We start from the raw sequence: 19497 nt of genomic DNA, 5'->3' as shown, positions 1-19497 counted from the left end.
ATTGCAGAGGCAAGCCCCTATGCATCCCACCCCCCCATACTTGTATATATTCTAACTCTAGAGTTACATCTGTGGAGAAAAGAAAAAAAAAATACACAATAAATGAATGCTGGCAGGCAAATACACACATCTACAGATCGTGGGGGGGGGGGGGCTACAACATAATTCTGTGAATTGTTAATCCACACAAGATCTTCTAGAGTTTCTTCCCTAATAACTCCCATGATAAAAATGGCATCATAAATACTATGAGTAGACCTCTACAGTTTGTAATGAAATTATTTTCAGTCATTTTTTTGTGGTTCAGTCACATTGAAATAGATTCACGTGCACACACACACACACACACACACACACACACAAATGTCCAAGATAAAAGTCATTGAAAGCTTGTCTGACTGAGTTGGCCACCTGTGAAAGTGCTGCACTCCAGAGTTTTGCACAGATCTCAGACCTATGATTGCAGGGAGCTTTGCTCCCAACTCCCTTAACTATATAACCATCCTGTTTGGTCACATCACTTCTAGCCAAAAGAAGTAAACTTTTTTCCAGCATTTATGGCTCCTCACAGCTATAAGCTGCTCTCAAAGACCTCTCCTCATCCACCAAATGTAACCTACCTTCCCCTCCCGGATGTATCCCCAACCAAGGTTCAGGGTTGGTGAGAAGATTGCGACAATGTTTTGCTGTTGTTAAGGAGTATTTTTGCTCTAGTTCCTGCACCCTGCACTCATCCATCTCATCCCCTGGAAGGACATGTAGACATGCAGTGGGCTTGGTGAAATTCTTTCTGCAGCAACTTGGCCACAGCCATGCCACGTCTTAAGACAGTGGCTCATTTGCATTCCCAGCTTGTACCAGAGATCAACCAAGAAGTGGATCTGAATGAATAAACCTGTTTCCCACCCATCCTCCCTGCCTACTCCATCAAGCACCCACCCAACTTGGGTCACCTAGGCCTTAGTCAGGACTTTATCCCTGTACACCACCAGCACAGACAGAAGAGGAGCAGTCTTGATAAATTGGAGTTTCAACAGGTTCGGTTGTCACGATTAGGACTGCCCCAGGTGCCCCTTGTCTTACTGATGCAACACATGTTTTTACCCCTATTGTTGCGAAGAGTGAATGGTGTAAATTCTTGATACAGCATCACTTTTTTACTTGTAGAAACAATTCAACTGACCTGCTTTGGTGGATATAAAGGCAAGGCATCTGTGCTTTACCCAAGTAGATACTGGTGTAGATTGGTTAGGAAAGAGCTTACAATCTTTAAACACTATTATAATGTGATTTGACTTATAACTTGCTGTGACCTCCCAATAAAGGATTGTGTGCTAGTTTGGCCTAAGGATACCTGAAGGACTACAAAGTCGCATTGGGTATAGCAGTTCATGTTGAATGTTTGCTTCTCTGTTTTGCACAGCAGGTCTGAAGTTTGAAGTCCAGGTAAAACAAACAAAAAAAAAGATACAAATTAGTAGAAGAAAAATAAAGTAACCTTCACATGATCATGCAGATTCACAAGGTTTTCGGCATGCATGTTTGTAACATACAGAAGGCATAGTGCTTCTCTGATTTGTGTTTGAACAACTTGAGAGCCAAAGCTATGCTGAGAGACTGCCTTGCACAACCCTATTTAGAGCCAAGCATTATTCAATTTAGAGCAAATAATGAAAAAGAGTTAATAATAAAGAAACCCCCTCCAGCATGCCTGCCATCTGCAATCTTTTACTATCTTTACTTGATAACAGCTTATTTTGTGCATTGCAGCTGCACCCAGGCACAAAAATATTGGATTATGAAGGTATGTATGCTTTCTTTGTAACAGTATTCCATTCAGCACATAAGGATTCTAATGTCTGCTGATTGATGTCGACCTATGATACTGCTTCCATTTTGCACACCACAATGAATATTCAGGGGCTGCAGTCACTGAGGATTGACTCAGGTGGCAAACTAACAAACCGTAGTAAGGTGATCTGATGCAAGTGTTGGAAAAAATGATTATACTGCATATTTGCAACACCATAAAACCTTTTTTTTTCCTTCATTGTGTATTTCCAATTTATAAATTCAGAAAACCTTATATGGATAATGTAGGCATTGTATATCAATATCACATATTTTGTATTCTCTTTAGTAATAAAGAAGCATTTTAGTGCAGGACAAGGGGTGTTCTATGACCATTTTCTTTTGGACTTACACAAACAGAATTATGTAAAGAATTGAACATAAAAGAGCCAGTGTGTTGATGAAGCTATGCATGCTTTGTTTTCTGCATAATGCAGCCAGGGTCTCTATGGTAAAATGAAATTTTTATTTTATTTTTGTCACCATCAGCAATCTAGTTGAAGCAGGAGCTCTTCCATTTCTTTGTGGGTTAAGTAGGCTTTTAAATGTACACCAGCAGTGCTTTTCTGCACCACGCACTCTTCTTGCAAAAGCCTTTTAAATGTACGCAGGCATGAGCTGTATGAAATAGCACGCATGACACAAGTTCTTCCTTCTGAACCATGCTCAGGACAAAAGCATTGTTTGGAGCTCCCCCATCACTGCAATCACTTAGACACTTCCAGCTGGTGGCAGGGGCTTACATCCATACTACTGCTCTGTCTGTCCCAGCTGTCTTTTCATTACAATAATGCGTTACAATGGCTACACTGTATTTTAGAGGTGCAGGTACTAGGAGGGACAGAAGGAAATTGGCAGAAGTATGATTCTACTTCATGGGACTAGCTTGCTTTTTTGCACTGTAAATGGATTCTGCAGCCCTCTGCATTCTGGTCATTTTATTTTTTCCCCTAGTCCTTGAACAGTGTTTTGAACTAGTGTAAGGTACCTCAGGATATTACCAAATATTTTCTAAGGAACCCCTCTTTCTTGGATATTAGTATCTGTTATGGCTCACGCAGCTTCTCAGCTAAAGAAAAACAGGGATTTAGAACTGACTGCTGAGGAAGAAAGTAAGGATAAGAGGAAACACAGGAAGCGGTCCCGGGATCGACGAAAAAAGGTACCTGATATGCAGCAGTTTGTCTGTCATGATCCTTTGTTTTAATGTTGGCCTATTCAAATGCAGGTATTTCTCTTTTCTTTGTACATGGCTGTTGAGCACAGCTGTAGAAGGAATGCTTTTTCTGTCTCATGTGCCTGAGAGTTTACTGCATGGTGGAAAGGGAATTGTATTTTAACCATGTATCTGGACTACAACACTTGTTTAAGAATTCTTGTATGGGAAATATAGATTTTCTCTTACAAAGTATTGCTTCCCTAAGATTGTATTTTTGCTGACTAGGGATTTTCTCAGTACACACACTGCGTAAGATTGCTTATCAGATTTTAAATCTAACAAGCAGTCAGGGTGACTGTACTATCTACTGTGAACTAATAAAATATTGTTTGTACTACAATTTCATTTTATTAGGAACCATGTGTAATGCAGTACCTTTAAAGTCATTATGGGTGTATATATGCTTTCATTTTATGTAGTGGTGCATGACTTATTATTAACCATTAATTTCTACATTTCCTCTAAACTTAGGAGGTCAGAGTGTTTTATGAAAAAATGCTGAGTGGTATTACAATATCAAATACTGCATTATAGGCTGTAATCTGCAACTGAACCTGTTAGGTCTAAAATGTAATTAACAGCCAAAGGTGGGCTTCTGCATGATGCAGTATATCTCTTTAAGACTACAGTAAGGGACCTGAGGAAAACTCTGTGCATTAAAGAGAGAGTGGCTGCAGTTTCAGTCAGAGCACTGCGGTATATATAACGTTTGCTCATTTTCCCTATGGGATCTGTGAATTGTATGTTGCTGATGTATCCATGTAAAGGGGGCAGCCATTGCTTGAATCTTTAGTAGTGTCAGATTACATTTGGTCACCTAAACACAAAGCGTAGTTACAGAACTGTGGCCCTTTGTGGTGTATCATAACAGACCTTCATTTGTAAAGCTCACTTTGTGTTATGATCATTAACCATGTTTGCCAGGAATACAAGGGTCATTTTAATTGTGTCTTTTGTGTAATCCCCAAAGGGAAGGAAGGTTATACTTTGTATTGAGTGCTGGTGCATATACTGTCCTAAAGACATACAGATTTTCTCCGTTTCAAGTGCATCTCTTGAACCAAACATTTGATCATGTTTCCTACTTTTCCTGTTATTGTGTATTTTGTGTTGCTTTATGTCTTTGTTAGGAAATACCCAGCACTCACAGTATGCAGATACACAAAAGAACAAAAGCAAAACGGTGAGAGGTAATGTCAGAAGTGGGCCATCTGTTTGGACAGTTTGATAATGAAAGATATAACATTGTAACTGACACTCAATTGCTTTAATGCAATTTAGAGAAGCAAATTAATCTAAATGTTGGCACTATTCCCCAAGGTTATACTTGGCTTATGATGGAATATTGTTCACGACTTAACAGCTGAGTAGGCCAGCACCATGATCAACATTGTTCAGTGACACGAGTAAAGATTCACTTTACACAAAGTGGACTGTTACAAATTGGGGTGTTGGAGAGGAGTGAGTGGTAAAAGTCTGATCATAATTCATCATGAAAAGTTTACTAAACTAAAAGATTGTTAATTCTTAACAGCAGAAATTGCCTGCATTTTGGCCTTTTCTGATCATTTAGGGAATATAGGGTGCTAGGATTTCCACATGGCTCTGCTGCTGTAAAATAGCTTGTGAAGTTATCCATTGCTGTGTTTCCTAGCAAATTAATAGATCAGCCATTTTTTATTTGTGTTCATAACCCTGAGAAGGTGTTTCAAAAGTGAGCTCACAACAAGAACTTTACCACTTTATTGTCTTTGTTCCTTCATGTCTGTGCAGAAGGATGTGTACATCGTGCATTGTTTGTTAATTAGCCAATTGAGTAGTACCGGATTATAATGTCTATGCTGAAAAGCCACTTCAGTCTAGTTGGTTGGGTACATGAGAAAAAGTGAGCTTCATTATCTCCGAGGAGTTCCATAAATATACAAGACTCAGCATCCTTGGCGAGCCTTTTTGGAGTAACACGAGAGGTTTACTTTTAATAACAATTTTGTATTTTACTTTTAGGCTTGTTGATATTATAAAGGAATGTTACTATATACAAGTTCCTGTAACCAACTCTCTTTCCTGAATGTGTATAATCATTGCAAAGTAAGTCAATAATTTAATTTTTTTTATTTTTAGTTTCTGTCACCTTTATAATGACAGAGACAGTCAATACAGAGCTGTACATACATAAAGCAAGATAATGAATTCAGAGAAATCAGTGTAAAATAAGGAAAGCTGTTAACATATATAATTTTGATTATTTAAGAAGGTGTGTGACAAACCTTTATGTATTTCACAGCCAATCAAAACATCTGAGCAAATCCACCCCCCCCCCCCAGTACCATCCTGTTTTTGGCAGTGTGTAAGACTGGAACCCCATAAACAGTTGCACCTTGGGACCACGTTGTCACAACATAGCTTTATTCATGTGCAACTCTGTCAGCCTTCCAGTAAACAAACATTCTTCAGGAAAAAAAAGGTAGTGGTTAAAAATTTTGGAGCCCTGGTGAAGACTGCTACAATAATATGTCAGGATCTCAGTCCATATCATTTAATGTATTTGTTTGGCATGCTTTTCAAGTGGATTTGTCCATCAAATTGATTTTGTGGACTCTTTGTGTCCGTAACAGTATCATTTCATACTTATTTGCATTTATCATTTTTAGCAGTTATCAGAATTCATGTTGTCTTAATTTGCTGTCCAAATGCCATACCAGGGAAATGTCTGAATATGTACAAGGTTGTCTTTGGTGCATATTTAGATGAGATCATGGTTGTAGAGAAGGCAGTTGTTAGGAAAACTAGACTGTGGCACAACAGCGGTGAAATTGTTGTTCACAGCCTGACAACAAAACACAGACTGAAGATGGAATATTTTGCTTTATCTTGTATAAAACTGTTCAGTAATACTGGTAATGTAAAACTAATAGTGTTTACTGTTTCTTTATTTAAACATAATTTAATAATTGCGGAAATTCCCCAATGCCCTGGCCAAATTTCCACTAGTAGGATAAATACCACCTCAAGTTTCCATTGAAAAGAGGCTACTAGCCTAGTGAGACTAACCTGGTGAACAAAGGATAGATATGTAGGTAGGTAGACAGAAGGAAAGAAAGAAAGATAGATTGCATTAATGTAATTTGTATTGGGGAGGTGCAGTCTGCATACACCACTGATAAATAAGCATAAATTGTGAAACATATGCATGCAGCATATTCATGTAGAACAAATGTGCACAGTTCAGAGTTCTAAAAAGCTGCTATAAAATACCAGTCATGCTGTACAGGCATGTAGGTAGAAATACAGGCTTTGTAACTGGTCTCCCAGTGGTGTGCCACCTAACAGAACTGGATCTCTCAGCTTCTCCTCACTGATATGGTCAATCTTTTTCTTTTGCTCTCCAATAAATATTTTTTTATCAAAGATATAAATAAGCTGAGCCCAGGAAAACATCATGAACTAAGTATGTTTCGATGTGTACACTGTTCCATGGCCTAGACTAATGTAAGTATAAATTAACGGTAGGTGACATTGTAGCTTGCTCAAAACTATAGAAAGACTATAGGGAGGTGTATCTGATGCCTGGACACATTCATAAGTCATTGAGGAAGGCAGGGTGAAATAACAGGGCCAGATGTCCATGTATATGTAGAAGGCTAGGGCGTTTATGTACTTCTTTGCTTCTGTGCCTTCTTAGGTAAACTGACCACTTTGAAGACTATGCTGAAATTACTTAATTTGCATTTATACACTCTTGCTTCCAACACAAAGTCAAGAGACTACTCAAATGGATGAAGTCATTTTGTTTTGGTGTACCAGTGTAGTCACACATGAAGTGATCTAAAGAAAGTAATGTATGTGATAACACATTTTGACAGTTTTGGACATGATCATAAACAGATTCAGATACAGGGAGGTAGATACACTGGTGTGGTATGAGTAAGATTGTGCTTCCCAGGCTTGATTCTTTCTGTCCTGTTTAGTAAATGTCTGTTTCTGTTATGCTTTTCATTCTTCACTGTTGTACCTTGCTGAATCGCATAGTCTGTTTTCATTCTATAGAAGCCTACAAAAGTATTGAGATCTTCATAAGTTTAGTTTTCTGTAACTAATAAAAGTCAAAAACTGAGAGTTGGTACTAAAGTTGCATCCAGAATAATGTGAATTCCTGTTTTAGCACAGGAGTCAGAGGGACCCTCAGGTTTTGCTCCTTATGAATTTATCCTTTTTGACCATGGCTGCTTGTATTTCCCTTTACCCATAACATTATGGTATAAAATACAGAAAAGGCCTTTGAGGTTCCCTCTTTGCATTGGCAGACTTGATGATGCCTCTTAAATCTGATACTTTATGTGTCTGGTCTTAATTTAATGTGATATTTTAAGCAGTGTCATCTGTATCTGAATGTACACCAAAATGAACACATACTGGCCCAACCGCTCCATGTTTCTTCTTGTTGATTAAAAAGTATGTAAAGCATAGTAACATTTTCAATTTTTGTTGTCCTATTTGCCATCGACTATCCTTTTGCATATGCTTCATATTGATGTCATGAAAATATTGTAGAGTTGTGTCCAAAACTGACTGAAAACAGTCCTTGCATAATGATTTATGATTTTAGGTTTTCACATTACCATGAAGTACATCATTTACTTATTTCACTGTTTTTTTCACACCTCACATTTACTGGCCAGGCCCTCAAGTTGGTATACCAGCTACGCTTCTAACCCCCTCGGACTTGATCCAGTTTCGTTGGGGCCGGCTGTGGATCCTAAGGGTATCTTGAGATGTCAGCTCATCTGTGCTTCCATCTGGTGGGCGTTTTCCCCCTTTCCCTTTACCCCACTGCCCTCCATGCTTGTTAATTATATTCGAGGACATCTCCCCTCTTTGGACCTTGGTCCCCTGAGAAAGTGTATCAACAAACACTCTCCCAGGTAAAACAGGCACACCTGTCTCTTCTCTTCTGCTCCTTCAGTTGTCCAAGCTGCTAATCGAACTTTGGTCTTTTGGGCCATACTGATGTCTTTATCCCTGTATATCACTGGAGGGATTTTACTTATTTCAATCTGTGAACCAGGGTAGAGCACTGATCCATCAGGGCCATTTTTAGGACAGCCCAAGTACAGACCAAAAATGTAGGGAAAAAGTTGCCACATATTGTCAATAATATAAGGCAACAAGTTCTTCGAACTATCAGTTGTAATGGGGTTCTATATGTAATATATACAGTGTTATTAACTGCCATCAGAGCTATTGCTTGCAATAGAGTTCTACATGCAGTATATACAGTGTTATTAACCAACATCAGAGTTATTTGTAATAGAGTTTTTTGTATATATATATATATATATATATATATATATATATATATACACACACACACACACACACACACACACACACACACACACACACACACACACACACACACACATACAAAGAAGGTATATGCAGAATGAAGAAGGCAGAGCACAGAGGATTAGTAGGAGAATAAGGGAGAAGGGGACATAAGGCAGGTATAACAGGGTCATGGTAAGGGTGAAAATATTCAGATGTTACTAAACAATAGAGCAGGTAGGATGTTACAGTAGAGTCCAATGTTAAGCTAGGAGCTCGGTTATTGTACAGGAATGGGAGTAGTCACAAGCAGCAGTGACAGAAAAATGGTTTCCATTGTGAAGATATTGGAGTTTCTTTAACTGGGAAGTAAAGCTTTTCAAAGTTTAGGAGCAATGATTGAGAAGATGTGGTCAGTGTGGTAGTTTATTGTGAGATGAAAGTAGGTTAGTACTTGCAGGCCAGAGTTAAAGTTATTGGCAGTTCTTTTGTGAAGAATGAGAAGGACTACAGGTTATTAGCATGAAGAGAAGAGTGCAGAGTGGTAATTGTGATCTTTGGATTATAAGGAGCTATTAAACTTTTAATAGAGTTTGACAGTGGTGTTACCATTACAGGAAATAGTTATAAATCTGTAGATTTGGTTGGATAAAGTCTGAAGGGCAGGCAAGTTATTCCTAGAAAAACTGAAGTTATTAAAAGACCATACCGTAAAAATCTACTGCCAGTCATTAGCAGACCGGAGTTCCGCTGTGGCGACCCCTAACCGAGAACAGCCGAAAGAAGATGATTCTAATGGTGTTTGCAGAATTAATTTTTCTATCACAGTACCACCTTGTAGTAAGATGAAGTACGAAAATATTATGGCCCAGAAGAGAGTTTTGGAGATTTTGTTATTTGAAAACCAAAAGAATCTTCAGGTAACTTAAGAAAAATAAATTATTCAGTCAAAATGGAACTTGCAAAGGAAAGACTTATTCACCAGAAACACATTTTGTTTTTTGTCATGTTTATGAGGTGCTGAAAGTTTTGTTGGCAATCAGTATAGTTCACAAGGTACTTTGAGGTCAGTCATTTCTAGGGAACTGTTGTGGAGAAGATAGTTAAGTTTCTGTTTGGTCCCAAATTTCATAACTGTTTGTTTATTTTTATTTTTGTAGTTTGAGTATGATGTTCATCTTTTGTAAACAGTTCCAGAGGAATTCGGGTCATCTGCTCTGGTAGTAGATTGCCATGTTATATGTGTAATTTAGTGGTAAACATGCGATGTCAGGGTGTAGCTTGTTTATAAGATAGAAAGAGGAGAGGACATGTCCCCAGTGACACCCCTTTGCATGAGGTGATATTGTCAGAAAATGGTGTAGCTATGGTGATACGTTCTTTAGGAAAGGTGCCAGGACAGGGACACTATTAGAGTGCCAGAATTCAAACAATGATGAATGGTGCTTTGTTAACTCTTCCCCACCAGACAGATCTGCTTTCATCAGCCACTAACTTCTTATTTTGGACACAGGGTCTGAATTCACTATCCCCAGACTAGGACCATCAGTATTTTAGGATGGCACCTAATTCTTCCAGGCCAAGGAATTTCATGTCAACACCTTAGCTATTAAAAGTTAAAATTAATATCTGTTGAGGGGAAGAATCTTTTTGTAAACCTTTTCATTCATGTTTGACGTGACCACTTGCATCAAAGCTGATGTGTGTCTGTTCCCACATACATGAAAATATTCAAATATTAGAGGTATATACTTACCTCATGCAGGCTACCACAGAAAGCTTTTTAAAGCCAAGCCAACATCCCCAGTCCGTACTAATGCATGCTTACTATAGTCCTTTGATTGGTATTCACTGTGCCGTGGAAAGGACTACCCACCTTTCCTCAGGATGGGTGCACCTGCTCTGCCTACTTCCTCCTAAGCTGCTGCTTGACTTTGGCCTGTGGGTTGTGGTCATGCTGTACTACTGTATGCATTGCATGAAGCTTCACAGTCACAGATTTGATGAGTTGATTATAAACGCAGTGGCAGAACCAATAAAACCATTCATTTACAGCATGTTGGATGTTGGATTATCAGTGGCAAAAAATTGCTTTGAATATTATTTTTAATTTTGTACATACAATTTTTGATTAGTAAGTTACATAAGATATAAAAACTTTCCATATAAATACAGTCCTGCAGCCTTCTATAGTTGTTTTAAACTGTTTTATATGTTCTATTGTTTTTTAGTGTTTTGACATTAGTATTAATGCATTTGTTGAACAGTGCTTTGCCCCACAGATTATTGATGCTTAGACTGAACAGCAGTTATACATCAGTCCAAGTGTGGTAACAAAACAGGACAGACTTTAAAGATAACTTTTGCATTACCTGTCAGAGAAGTTCATATAACTCTTGAATGAAAGTTTACATGAATGTGGAATGCCATGTGCTTGTGCTGAAGGCATATTGTATTAATCACGGACATCAGTTCACACATTGACCACCACAAGGAAAGCATTTATGTGCTGTACCATGTACATCATTACCTGAACTTGAGCATGTCTACAGTATTGCCAACAATGCTTCTTTTGTTGCAGTGAACTAAACTTCACCAGTTCCAAGCAGTAGTTCCTTTCTTCCTTCCTTCCAAAAGCAATTAGGTTATATTAGTAAATCTCGATTCATTACTTTGGCGTGTTTTAAACACTAGTGGAAATAGAGTCACCATGGTAGCAACAGGAGAGATTTGAAACTCCGTATTTTGGTGCTGCTGGAAACTTGGAAGGTTCTCTTATTAAAATAAGGTTTTCTCAGTCCTTATTTAATTGATTGTAACAGGAAGTAAGCATAAGAAGTGTGCCGAATCGATAAAATGTAAAACAAAAATAACGTGTTTGCTAACAGTTTGCACTGTAGGAATGATAAATAGCTGATTTCTATTTGTGGTGCTAATGATATAAGCCTGAAGAAAAAAATGGCTTTTATCTAGAACTGATAGGGGGGGAGTAACAGTGTCCATTGACAACTCTGCTGTCCAAGTTTGTGGAAACATAGGCAAAATGGAGATCTCTCCTGGAACTAATATTCACAGCTTTTATGGCAGTGTGTATGCATATTTGCTTTGTAAGCCTACCTGACTATGTAAATCTGTATGAAATTTCTTATGAACATTAGAAAATATCCATACAAGAAGAGCTTGCATCACCTTTCTGACCATTCATCCTAGAGTGCTGTGATTACCCTTTATTCTAGGTAGGGAGTAACTGGCCAGAGCCCTTGTTGGAAATTGAGCACTTGACTTTCTCATAAACTGGGCAGCAGACAGAGGTGTCAGGATTCAGACAAAAGTCAATGACCATAGGGAAAAATAAATAGCATATAACATAATGACCCTGCACTTTTTCTTTAAATGTGTTCTTTAGACCTTAACTTTATGCTTTATTTATTTATTTATTTGATTTCTCTCTGCTTACTGGGAGTTCCGACTGGCGTTTATCCCATTTTCATATTGGGCGGGTATATTTAACGACAAAAAAAATGACATTTTGTAAAATGCACTGAGTTTACATGAAAACACATTTATATGAATACATGTAGAATGCATTATACAATATAAGTCTCCTTTGAATTTAAGGAAATACATTTTTTCATGAGGTAGCTGGTTACAGAGAAATTATAGAGATAAGCATATTGCATAATACATCCACTGTCCATAAGATAGAGGTACAGGGAAGGGTAGCAAAGGTAGCAAGGGTTTTAGCAGGAGATAGATCTTAAAAGGAGAAGTAATTATATGAAACAGTTAGACTGAGGCAGGGAGCTTGGGTAGACCTGCATTAAAAAAAATAGAGGTAGTAGAAGCTATCTGGGAAATGGAAGTTTTTTAGGAGAGAAGGTAGGTAGAGGGTAGAGTGGCACTGTAGTAGAATAGTGTAAATGACAGTTGTGGGAGAATATACAGTGAGATTTCTTAGTGATAGAGATATAAAGTTACAAGTGTAAAGTTAAGTAAAGGGAGTTGAAGGTCGAGATTATGTTGATTACAGGGGGGGGGGTAGCCTAGGGTAGAGAATGGACACAGCTAGTTATTTAGTAGGTATTTCTTTAATGATGTTTTAAGACATGCAGTGTATCTACCTGTCTTATTTCTGGGGGATGTGGTTCCAGATTTCTGCAACCTAGTTAGAGTATAGTGAGTCTCCCTGCGCTGCTGTTTGATTTTGTGATGGATGGAAAAGCTTTGTTCTTAGATCATAGAGCTTCATTAGTGATATAGGGCTGTAGTATTTATGTATCTTCATCTGTAGGAGTCTCTTTCTTGACATATACGTACGTGTACACATGCATGGCATACAATCAATGACTTATATAATACACTTATAGCCTGTCCACATGATGATTTATACCTACTGATAGAAAAACAGTTAATAATAATTAGTATTGAGGCATTTGGAAGCTGTGGAGCTTGACTGCATAAAATCCTGGTTATCGTTATAAAGGATTATGAGTGGCTGTATCTCCAATACCTTGTTTTCTTACACTTTCCTTGTTTATGGTTGGACCAGTTCCTCCTGAGAACAAACTCATCTTCACACACAGATTCCCTAAGGAGATTTATCCCCAATTCCTGTGGGAGCCAGCTGCTACCAGTGGCTTCCATGCAACTGTTCAAGTAGTTAACACTTGATGTTTTCCCACTGACACGTTAGCATTCTTACAGACAGCTGTATTACCAAGAACACAGTCAGTACTTGAATGCAGGAGGACATGTAAGAAAAGCATTGTACTGGTTACTGGTATGTTTCATTTGTGTGTGATGCTTTCCCTATCATTCCCAGTCATGATTTACGTTGTCAGATAAGTTGAATGTGGCATATCAAATCACTTTTCAGTCGGCTCCTGTTATACGTCATATAAGAAACAAAATGCTGCAGGAATCCTCTAATTTCTTGCTGTATTTTAATCTGAGCATGTTCTAAAGTTGCATTAATCATAAATTACTTACCCACGGTCAAGCTACAGGAAAGGAAATGAATTATTGCACAATCCACACAATTTTTGTTTCTTTTACTTTTTTTTGAACTTTTTAGATATGACGACATTTATTTTTTGTGAGCATCTCTTCTGTGCTGCTAGTTATTATGCACACCACTCCTTAGAGCTACTATGGATGCTGTCTTGGGCCACACTTCCACCATTTTATTGAAGACTGCATGGCATGATAGGTATGAATTGAATATGAGGATATTCATTAAAAAGGGATTATAACAAGTCCATTATCTCTTTGTATAAGTCAGCATTCTTCAGTCATTGCTGTGACTTCTGTTACTGTGGTAAAAACAAGACATTATCTAACCTAGCCTTCTCTAAAATGTGTGTGACTATTAACATATATAGAAGAAGCCTGATGTATAGAGAAAAAAAAATGTCATAATAAAAAGCACAGATATAATGCCATGGAATTTGTTATAAGTATTTTCATGACAGAGATCTCTGATATAAATGCACATTTATATGGCCTTAGTAACAGTCTGTGTATTTCATAAAGGAACAGAGTATTGTGCATTGAAGGAAGGTACTTGGTTTAATGAGTATTCAGGCACTTGAGTGATGTAAACTTTCAGAATGTAAAACAATGAGGCTCCTTTCTGTGTGGAAAATGCACAGTTTTGCTATAGAGTTTTAATGTTAATGGTACACAGTGAAACGTGGCGGTGAGTGGAATATAATGCCAAATTTAACTGAAGTTCTTAGAAGGAACTTATGGTATGCAGGGTTTCATCAGGATGTTGTTTTTGCTCTGTACAATAGCACATTTTAGCAAGATAACTGTAGATGTAAGAACAGATTATGTGCAGTATTTTTCAAGTAATAGCTGAAGTATGAGACTGAAGAGAAAGTAAACTGTAGAATTATAGGTTATGTACATTTGATCTCTGCGTAATGTACACTAGGAAATAACTTCTAATTGTTAAGCACCAACTGCAAAGAATGTTAAGTCTAAACGGGTGATGTGAGCTTGGATGCAGAATAAGGCCAGAGGGGAAGCATAAGGATTATGGGCTGTGAGAGCTGTTTGAAAGAATTGTGCGAATCCTTGCCAGGTATTCCAGTTATTGCACCATTCAGAAAGTTTCCATGATGAGACATGTTCTCCTGTTTCACACTGACTTTTATAACTTATCTTCATGCTTACTGTAACGTTGTCCCAAACTTCCTGTGCAACTAGATAGGCTCTGTTACCTCCTGCTTCATTCATTTGTAATATAAACATAGCTTTCTGGTGCTTGTGTGTGTGATTTCAGAATGCATGTATTGGCAATGCTGGAATAAGGTAATTTGTTTTCTAGTTGTACTGTTTGCCTTTAACGTGAAACATCCACAAGTAAGCAGACTTGTACTTGACTTATTTAACAAATATTAACATTAAATTCTATACATCTACACTGAAATGTTGAAAATTATTCAGAAAAATTCTTTAGCTTACAGTTAATGTCTGAGTATATATTTTTACTTGTAGCTGGCCATATTAATAGAGTTGTGAGTCAGTACAATTTTATTCTGCTTGGCTCACTTTCATTGGCAACAGTGCGGCAGACTTGCAATCTTCTGTTAGGGGTTTCATGTAGAAACTTCCATGAACATGGAATAAAATAATGAAAAAAAGTACAGGAGTGGTGAATAAGATACCCAATTTATCTTATTCACTAAATAAAAAATCTCTTTGTGCCTGTACCGAAAGTGATGCTATTACTTAAGGTCTGATTTGACCATAGGCTTAGAGTATTTATTTGTGTCACACTTTTGTTCTGTGCTTTATAATGCATCTGTATTGTTACAAGTCTCTAGATGTTTTAATTGAATTTGACTAGGTGGGCAGGGAAGCCTGACCTTGAGAAATTATCTTTAATTCTTTTAAAATTCTCACATAAACATGTATTCTCACCCAGCTGTCTTGGCTTGAACAGTGGTCTTGTGTGACATAATTTTCACTCTTGAAAGGCACTTCTGCTTAGCTGAAATTAAAAAATATATTTAGAGGGATGAGCTGTCCTGTGTTCTTTGGCAGACAAATGAATATGTTTCTCTGTATTGTAAGGGACAGCAGGAAAAAACTTTTTGGTTACATGTCCTTTTTATTAAAACAATATTACCTTTCCTGTTCCCGTGGAAATGACATGTGCTCGCATTGGGCTGTCTTAGGTATTACTATCTGTGTATGATGTTGCTGTGGCAATGTAGAGATACACTTCACTGCAATCCATATATTTCAGTTTTCATTTTTTGATTCTGCAAATTTCACCCTAACTGTTCTTCTTTTTCTTTTGGCTGCTCCTGTTAGGGGTCACTACAGCGGATCATCTGTTTCCATTTCTTCCTGTCCTCTGCATCTTGCTGTGTCACACCAACCACCTGCAAGTCCTCTATCACCACATCCATAAAATAGGCCTTCCTCTTTTCCTCTTGCCTGGCAGTTCCATTCTTAGCATCCTTCTCCTAATATACCCAGCATCCCTCCTCAGCACATGTCCAATTCAGTGCAATCATGTCTCTCTGGCTTTGTCTCCAAACCATCCAGCCTGAGCTGACCCTCTAATATACTAATTTCTAATCCTTGTAACGCTCAATGCAAATCTTAACATCTTTAACTCTGCCATCTCCAGCTCTGACTCCTGTATTTTCATCAGTGCCACCATCATATAACATAGCTGGTCTCACTACCATCTTGTAGACCATTCCTTTCACTCTTACTGGTTCCTGTCTGTCACACATCACTCCTGACACTCTTCTCCACCCACTCCACTCTGCCTGTATTCTCTTCTTCACCTATCTTCCACACTCACCATTACTTTGAACTGTTTATCCCAAGTATTTAAACTCATCCACCTTCACCAACTCTACTCCCTGCATCCTCACGATTTCTCTGTCCTCCCTCTCATTCACGCACATGCATTCTGTCTTAGTCCTGCTGACCTTCATTCCTCTCCTCTCTAGAGCATATCTCCACCTCTCCAGCGTCTCCTCAACCTGTTCCCTACTCTTGCTACAGATCATAGTGTCATCCACAAACATCATAGTCCATGGGGACTCCTATCTGATCTCGTCTGTCAAACTGCCCATCACCACTGCAAATAAGAAACATCTCAGAGCTGATCCTTGATGGAATCCTACCTCTACCTTGAACGCATCCTTCACTCATGCCACAGACTTCACCACTGTCACACTACCCTCGTACATATCCTGTACCACTTTAACATATGTCTCTGCCACTCCCGACTTCCTCATACAATACCACAACTTCTCAAAAGGCACCCTGTCATATGCTTTCTCTAAGTCCACAAAGACACAATGCAACTCCTCCTGACCTTCTCTACACTTCTCCTTCAACACCTTCAGAGCAAATATTGCTGTTTCCCATCATATCATAGCTATTGTACTGATAAAATCATTTAATTGTGCAGTGTACATTTTAACATCTAAATTGACATTGAACGAAAGGAATCTATTTTAGTCTCATTGTTTAGAAATTGCCTGTGTGTAATTTCTGCTCACTGAGGTATAGTTACTAAGGTTAAGTCTGGAAATGGGGTGACATTTCCATAGGATGGCTCCTGGTAAGCAAGTGAAGAGTCTATAGGTTGCTGCAGTTGTAGGAGCTAGGCCTAATGTTTCTGTGCTTATTATGTCAAATGGATTTAATGTATGTTTGTAGAGAGCTAAAATATGATAGCGCTCATAGCTCATTGCCTTAGCAAAACAGTACCACAGGGTGCTTATTTGGAATTAGCATAAAATAAATAGGATATTTCCTTCATAAAAAGCGAGATTATTTGGAACTCTAGTGAAAAGGGAGGTATTGTTTATATGGGACTATGTTATTATGCTCAGTGGAAACAGCTACTAGTTATGCCTTTCTGTTAGGTATCCTAGACAACTAGTGCAAGAGGCAAGAGCCTTCTTTAGAAAGGGTAGTCTCAGGCTTTGTATTCTCAATCTGACCTGAAACTGAGCAACCATTTTGAAATGAGCAATCATTAAACAGTATGGTTTAGCATCAGTTTACATGTAATTTCAGTCCAATCAAAACAAAGGGCTCTGACATTTGGAATGACAGACTTTGTCAAAGGTAGAGTCATGCCATAGCAAAGCTGTATTAGAGGTGTAAGCAGGGTAGAATAACAGTATAGGTGTGCAACAAAATTTCTAATTCAGACCAGTGAGTCTTTGAGCACAAAACTAGTCAGCATATCTAAAAGAAGGAATTGAAATTAGTGTTGTTCTTAGCTTTAAAAGTGGCAGAACATTGTGCTTCCAAAGTATGCAAAGCCTAGAAGAAGGAAACACATGGAAAAGTATACCTCAAAAGAGAGGGGAACAGGAAGTAAGAAAAGAGGACCAAAGAAGAAGAGCTGTCTAGTTCCATGAAGGAGGTAAATTAAACCCTTTTAATGGTTTAAGGGTTAGGTGCTTAAAGGAACAGAAAAAGACACAAAGGGATTTACAAAGAAAGTACAAAAGAAGAGGAGCAGACATAAGAAATAAGGAATGCATGGATTTCTATCTCATTATTAGCAAAGGCGAGAGAAAAGGCCTGGGACATAAAATGTAGTAGTAGTAATGCCCTGGACAAGTGATGTTCTCCCCAAGTCTGTTACTGAGGAAGAGGTTCTAAAAGAACTCACAGGTGTAAAAGTGTGCAAGACATTTGGATCTAATGTGGATTCCAAAGAAATTGAGATACCCACGTGGAGAGAAAGTAACAGCAATAAATGTTTTACTTGTACATAGGTGGTTAATAGGCTACTGGCCTAAGAGCCATTTTAAGCTTAGCCATCCTTACCCTAAGTTTACTACAATGTTGCTAATGTGTCAATATCCCAAGGAAAATTTTGGTAATGATACAGTCTTGTACTCATCAAGCGTTTACAGGCTGCCCTTGTCGGTTAAGAACAGAGGTGCCAGACCATGGGTAAATTTGCATTTTCCATCCACTGATCCAAGTTACACTTGAATAGGGTTATGGATAAGCTTTGCTTTACATGAATAGTAAAGTAAGTAAATGAATTGAATGGGTGTTACAATAGGATTAAAGGTTATTTTAGGGATCTCTACCTGGAGGGTAGAATTACCATAGATATGTACAATTTTATTGACATCTCGTACCCGAGGGTACCGGTAATGTTTGGGATCCCTAAAATGCATAAAAGCCTCACTGATCCTCCAATGCGAGCCTTAGTGGATGGCAGAAACTCCATCACCCACCCTTGTGCCCGCCTTATAGACAACATTGTCAGTAAATATTTAAAGAACATCCCTCAGATTTGTAAGGACTCCTGGTCTTTCCTTAATTCAATCAATGCCATCACCTTCGACAGCAGTTATAATTTTTTAACAATCGATGTGATTGACTTGTACACATCAATTCCACATGATGTGGCTGTCGAATGGATTGAACTGATGATGAGGGACTGTGGGGCCACTGACAATGATATTTACCTGGTTACAGTATTGTTAGACATTGTTTTGTCTTCAAATTTTTTTCTGTTCGATGGCCAATACTACTTGCAAAAGAAAGGTATAGCGATGGGTTCCCCATGCGGTAGCAGCGTTGCCAACATGTTCGTCTCTTATTGGGAGAAACATTACTTGTTTAATCACCCTCTTTTTGCCCAGAGATCTAGATTTTACACTCGTTTTCTTGATGATGTGTTTGTCTTATTTCAGGGTAACGAGACTGATGCTATCAACCTCTTAACACACATGAACTCTACATCAGATTTTTTGAAATTTACTCATCAATCTTCAACCTGTAATATTGATTACCTAGATGTTCACTTACACAAGGACAACAACAACAATAGATTTTGCTCATCCATTCATAGGAAGGCAACTTATTGTAATACTTTCTTACATTTCACTAGTTGCCACCCTTGGAGGCAGAAACGATCTATTGTTAAAGGGCAATTAGTAAGGGCTGCACGCATGTGTACCACTTTTGACGCATTCGAACAAGAATGCTCATTACTTGTGGGCATGTTCAGAAGGCGGGGGTACCCTGAGGAGCTTATACTTGACTTGACTTGTGAAGTTTCATCAAAACGGAGGGATGGTGTTTAT

The 19497-nt window shown here is 38.2% G+C and overlaps 1 protein-coding gene across 7 annotated transcripts in view; it reads left to right on the top strand.

Annotated features, from left to right (window-relative positions):
- The window catches only part of ANK3 (ankyrin 3), a 2432060-nt gene that overhangs the window by 643905 nt on the left and 1768658 nt on the right, over positions 1-19497 (top strand). For 2 of the 7 annotated variants that reach the window (XM_044056402.1, XM_044056401.1), the window contains exon 1: positions 2649-3013. The exons of 1 other annotated variant lie outside the window; for it this stretch is intronic. In XM_044056402.1, the coding sequence (XP_043912337.1) occupies positions 2900-3013 (114 nt within the window). In that variant the 5' untranslated portion in view covers positions 2649-2899. Of the gene's footprint in view, positions 1-2640; positions 3014-19497 lie in introns of those variants that run through there. 4 more of the 7 variants (XM_044056405.1, XM_044056404.1, XM_044056403.1 and 1 more) reach the window with 3 other exon arrangements.

This window comes from Protopterus annectens, chromosome 14.part0 (genome assembly GCF_019279795.1).
Source record: "Protopterus annectens isolate FY-2018-M chromosome 14.part0, PAN1.0, whole genome shotgun sequence".
NCBI lineage: Eukaryota > Metazoa > Chordata > Ceratodontiformes > Protopteridae > Protopterus > Protopterus annectens.
The sequence above is the reverse complement of the archived record's forward strand: the minus strand, read 5'-3'. Positions and strand labels throughout refer to the sequence as shown.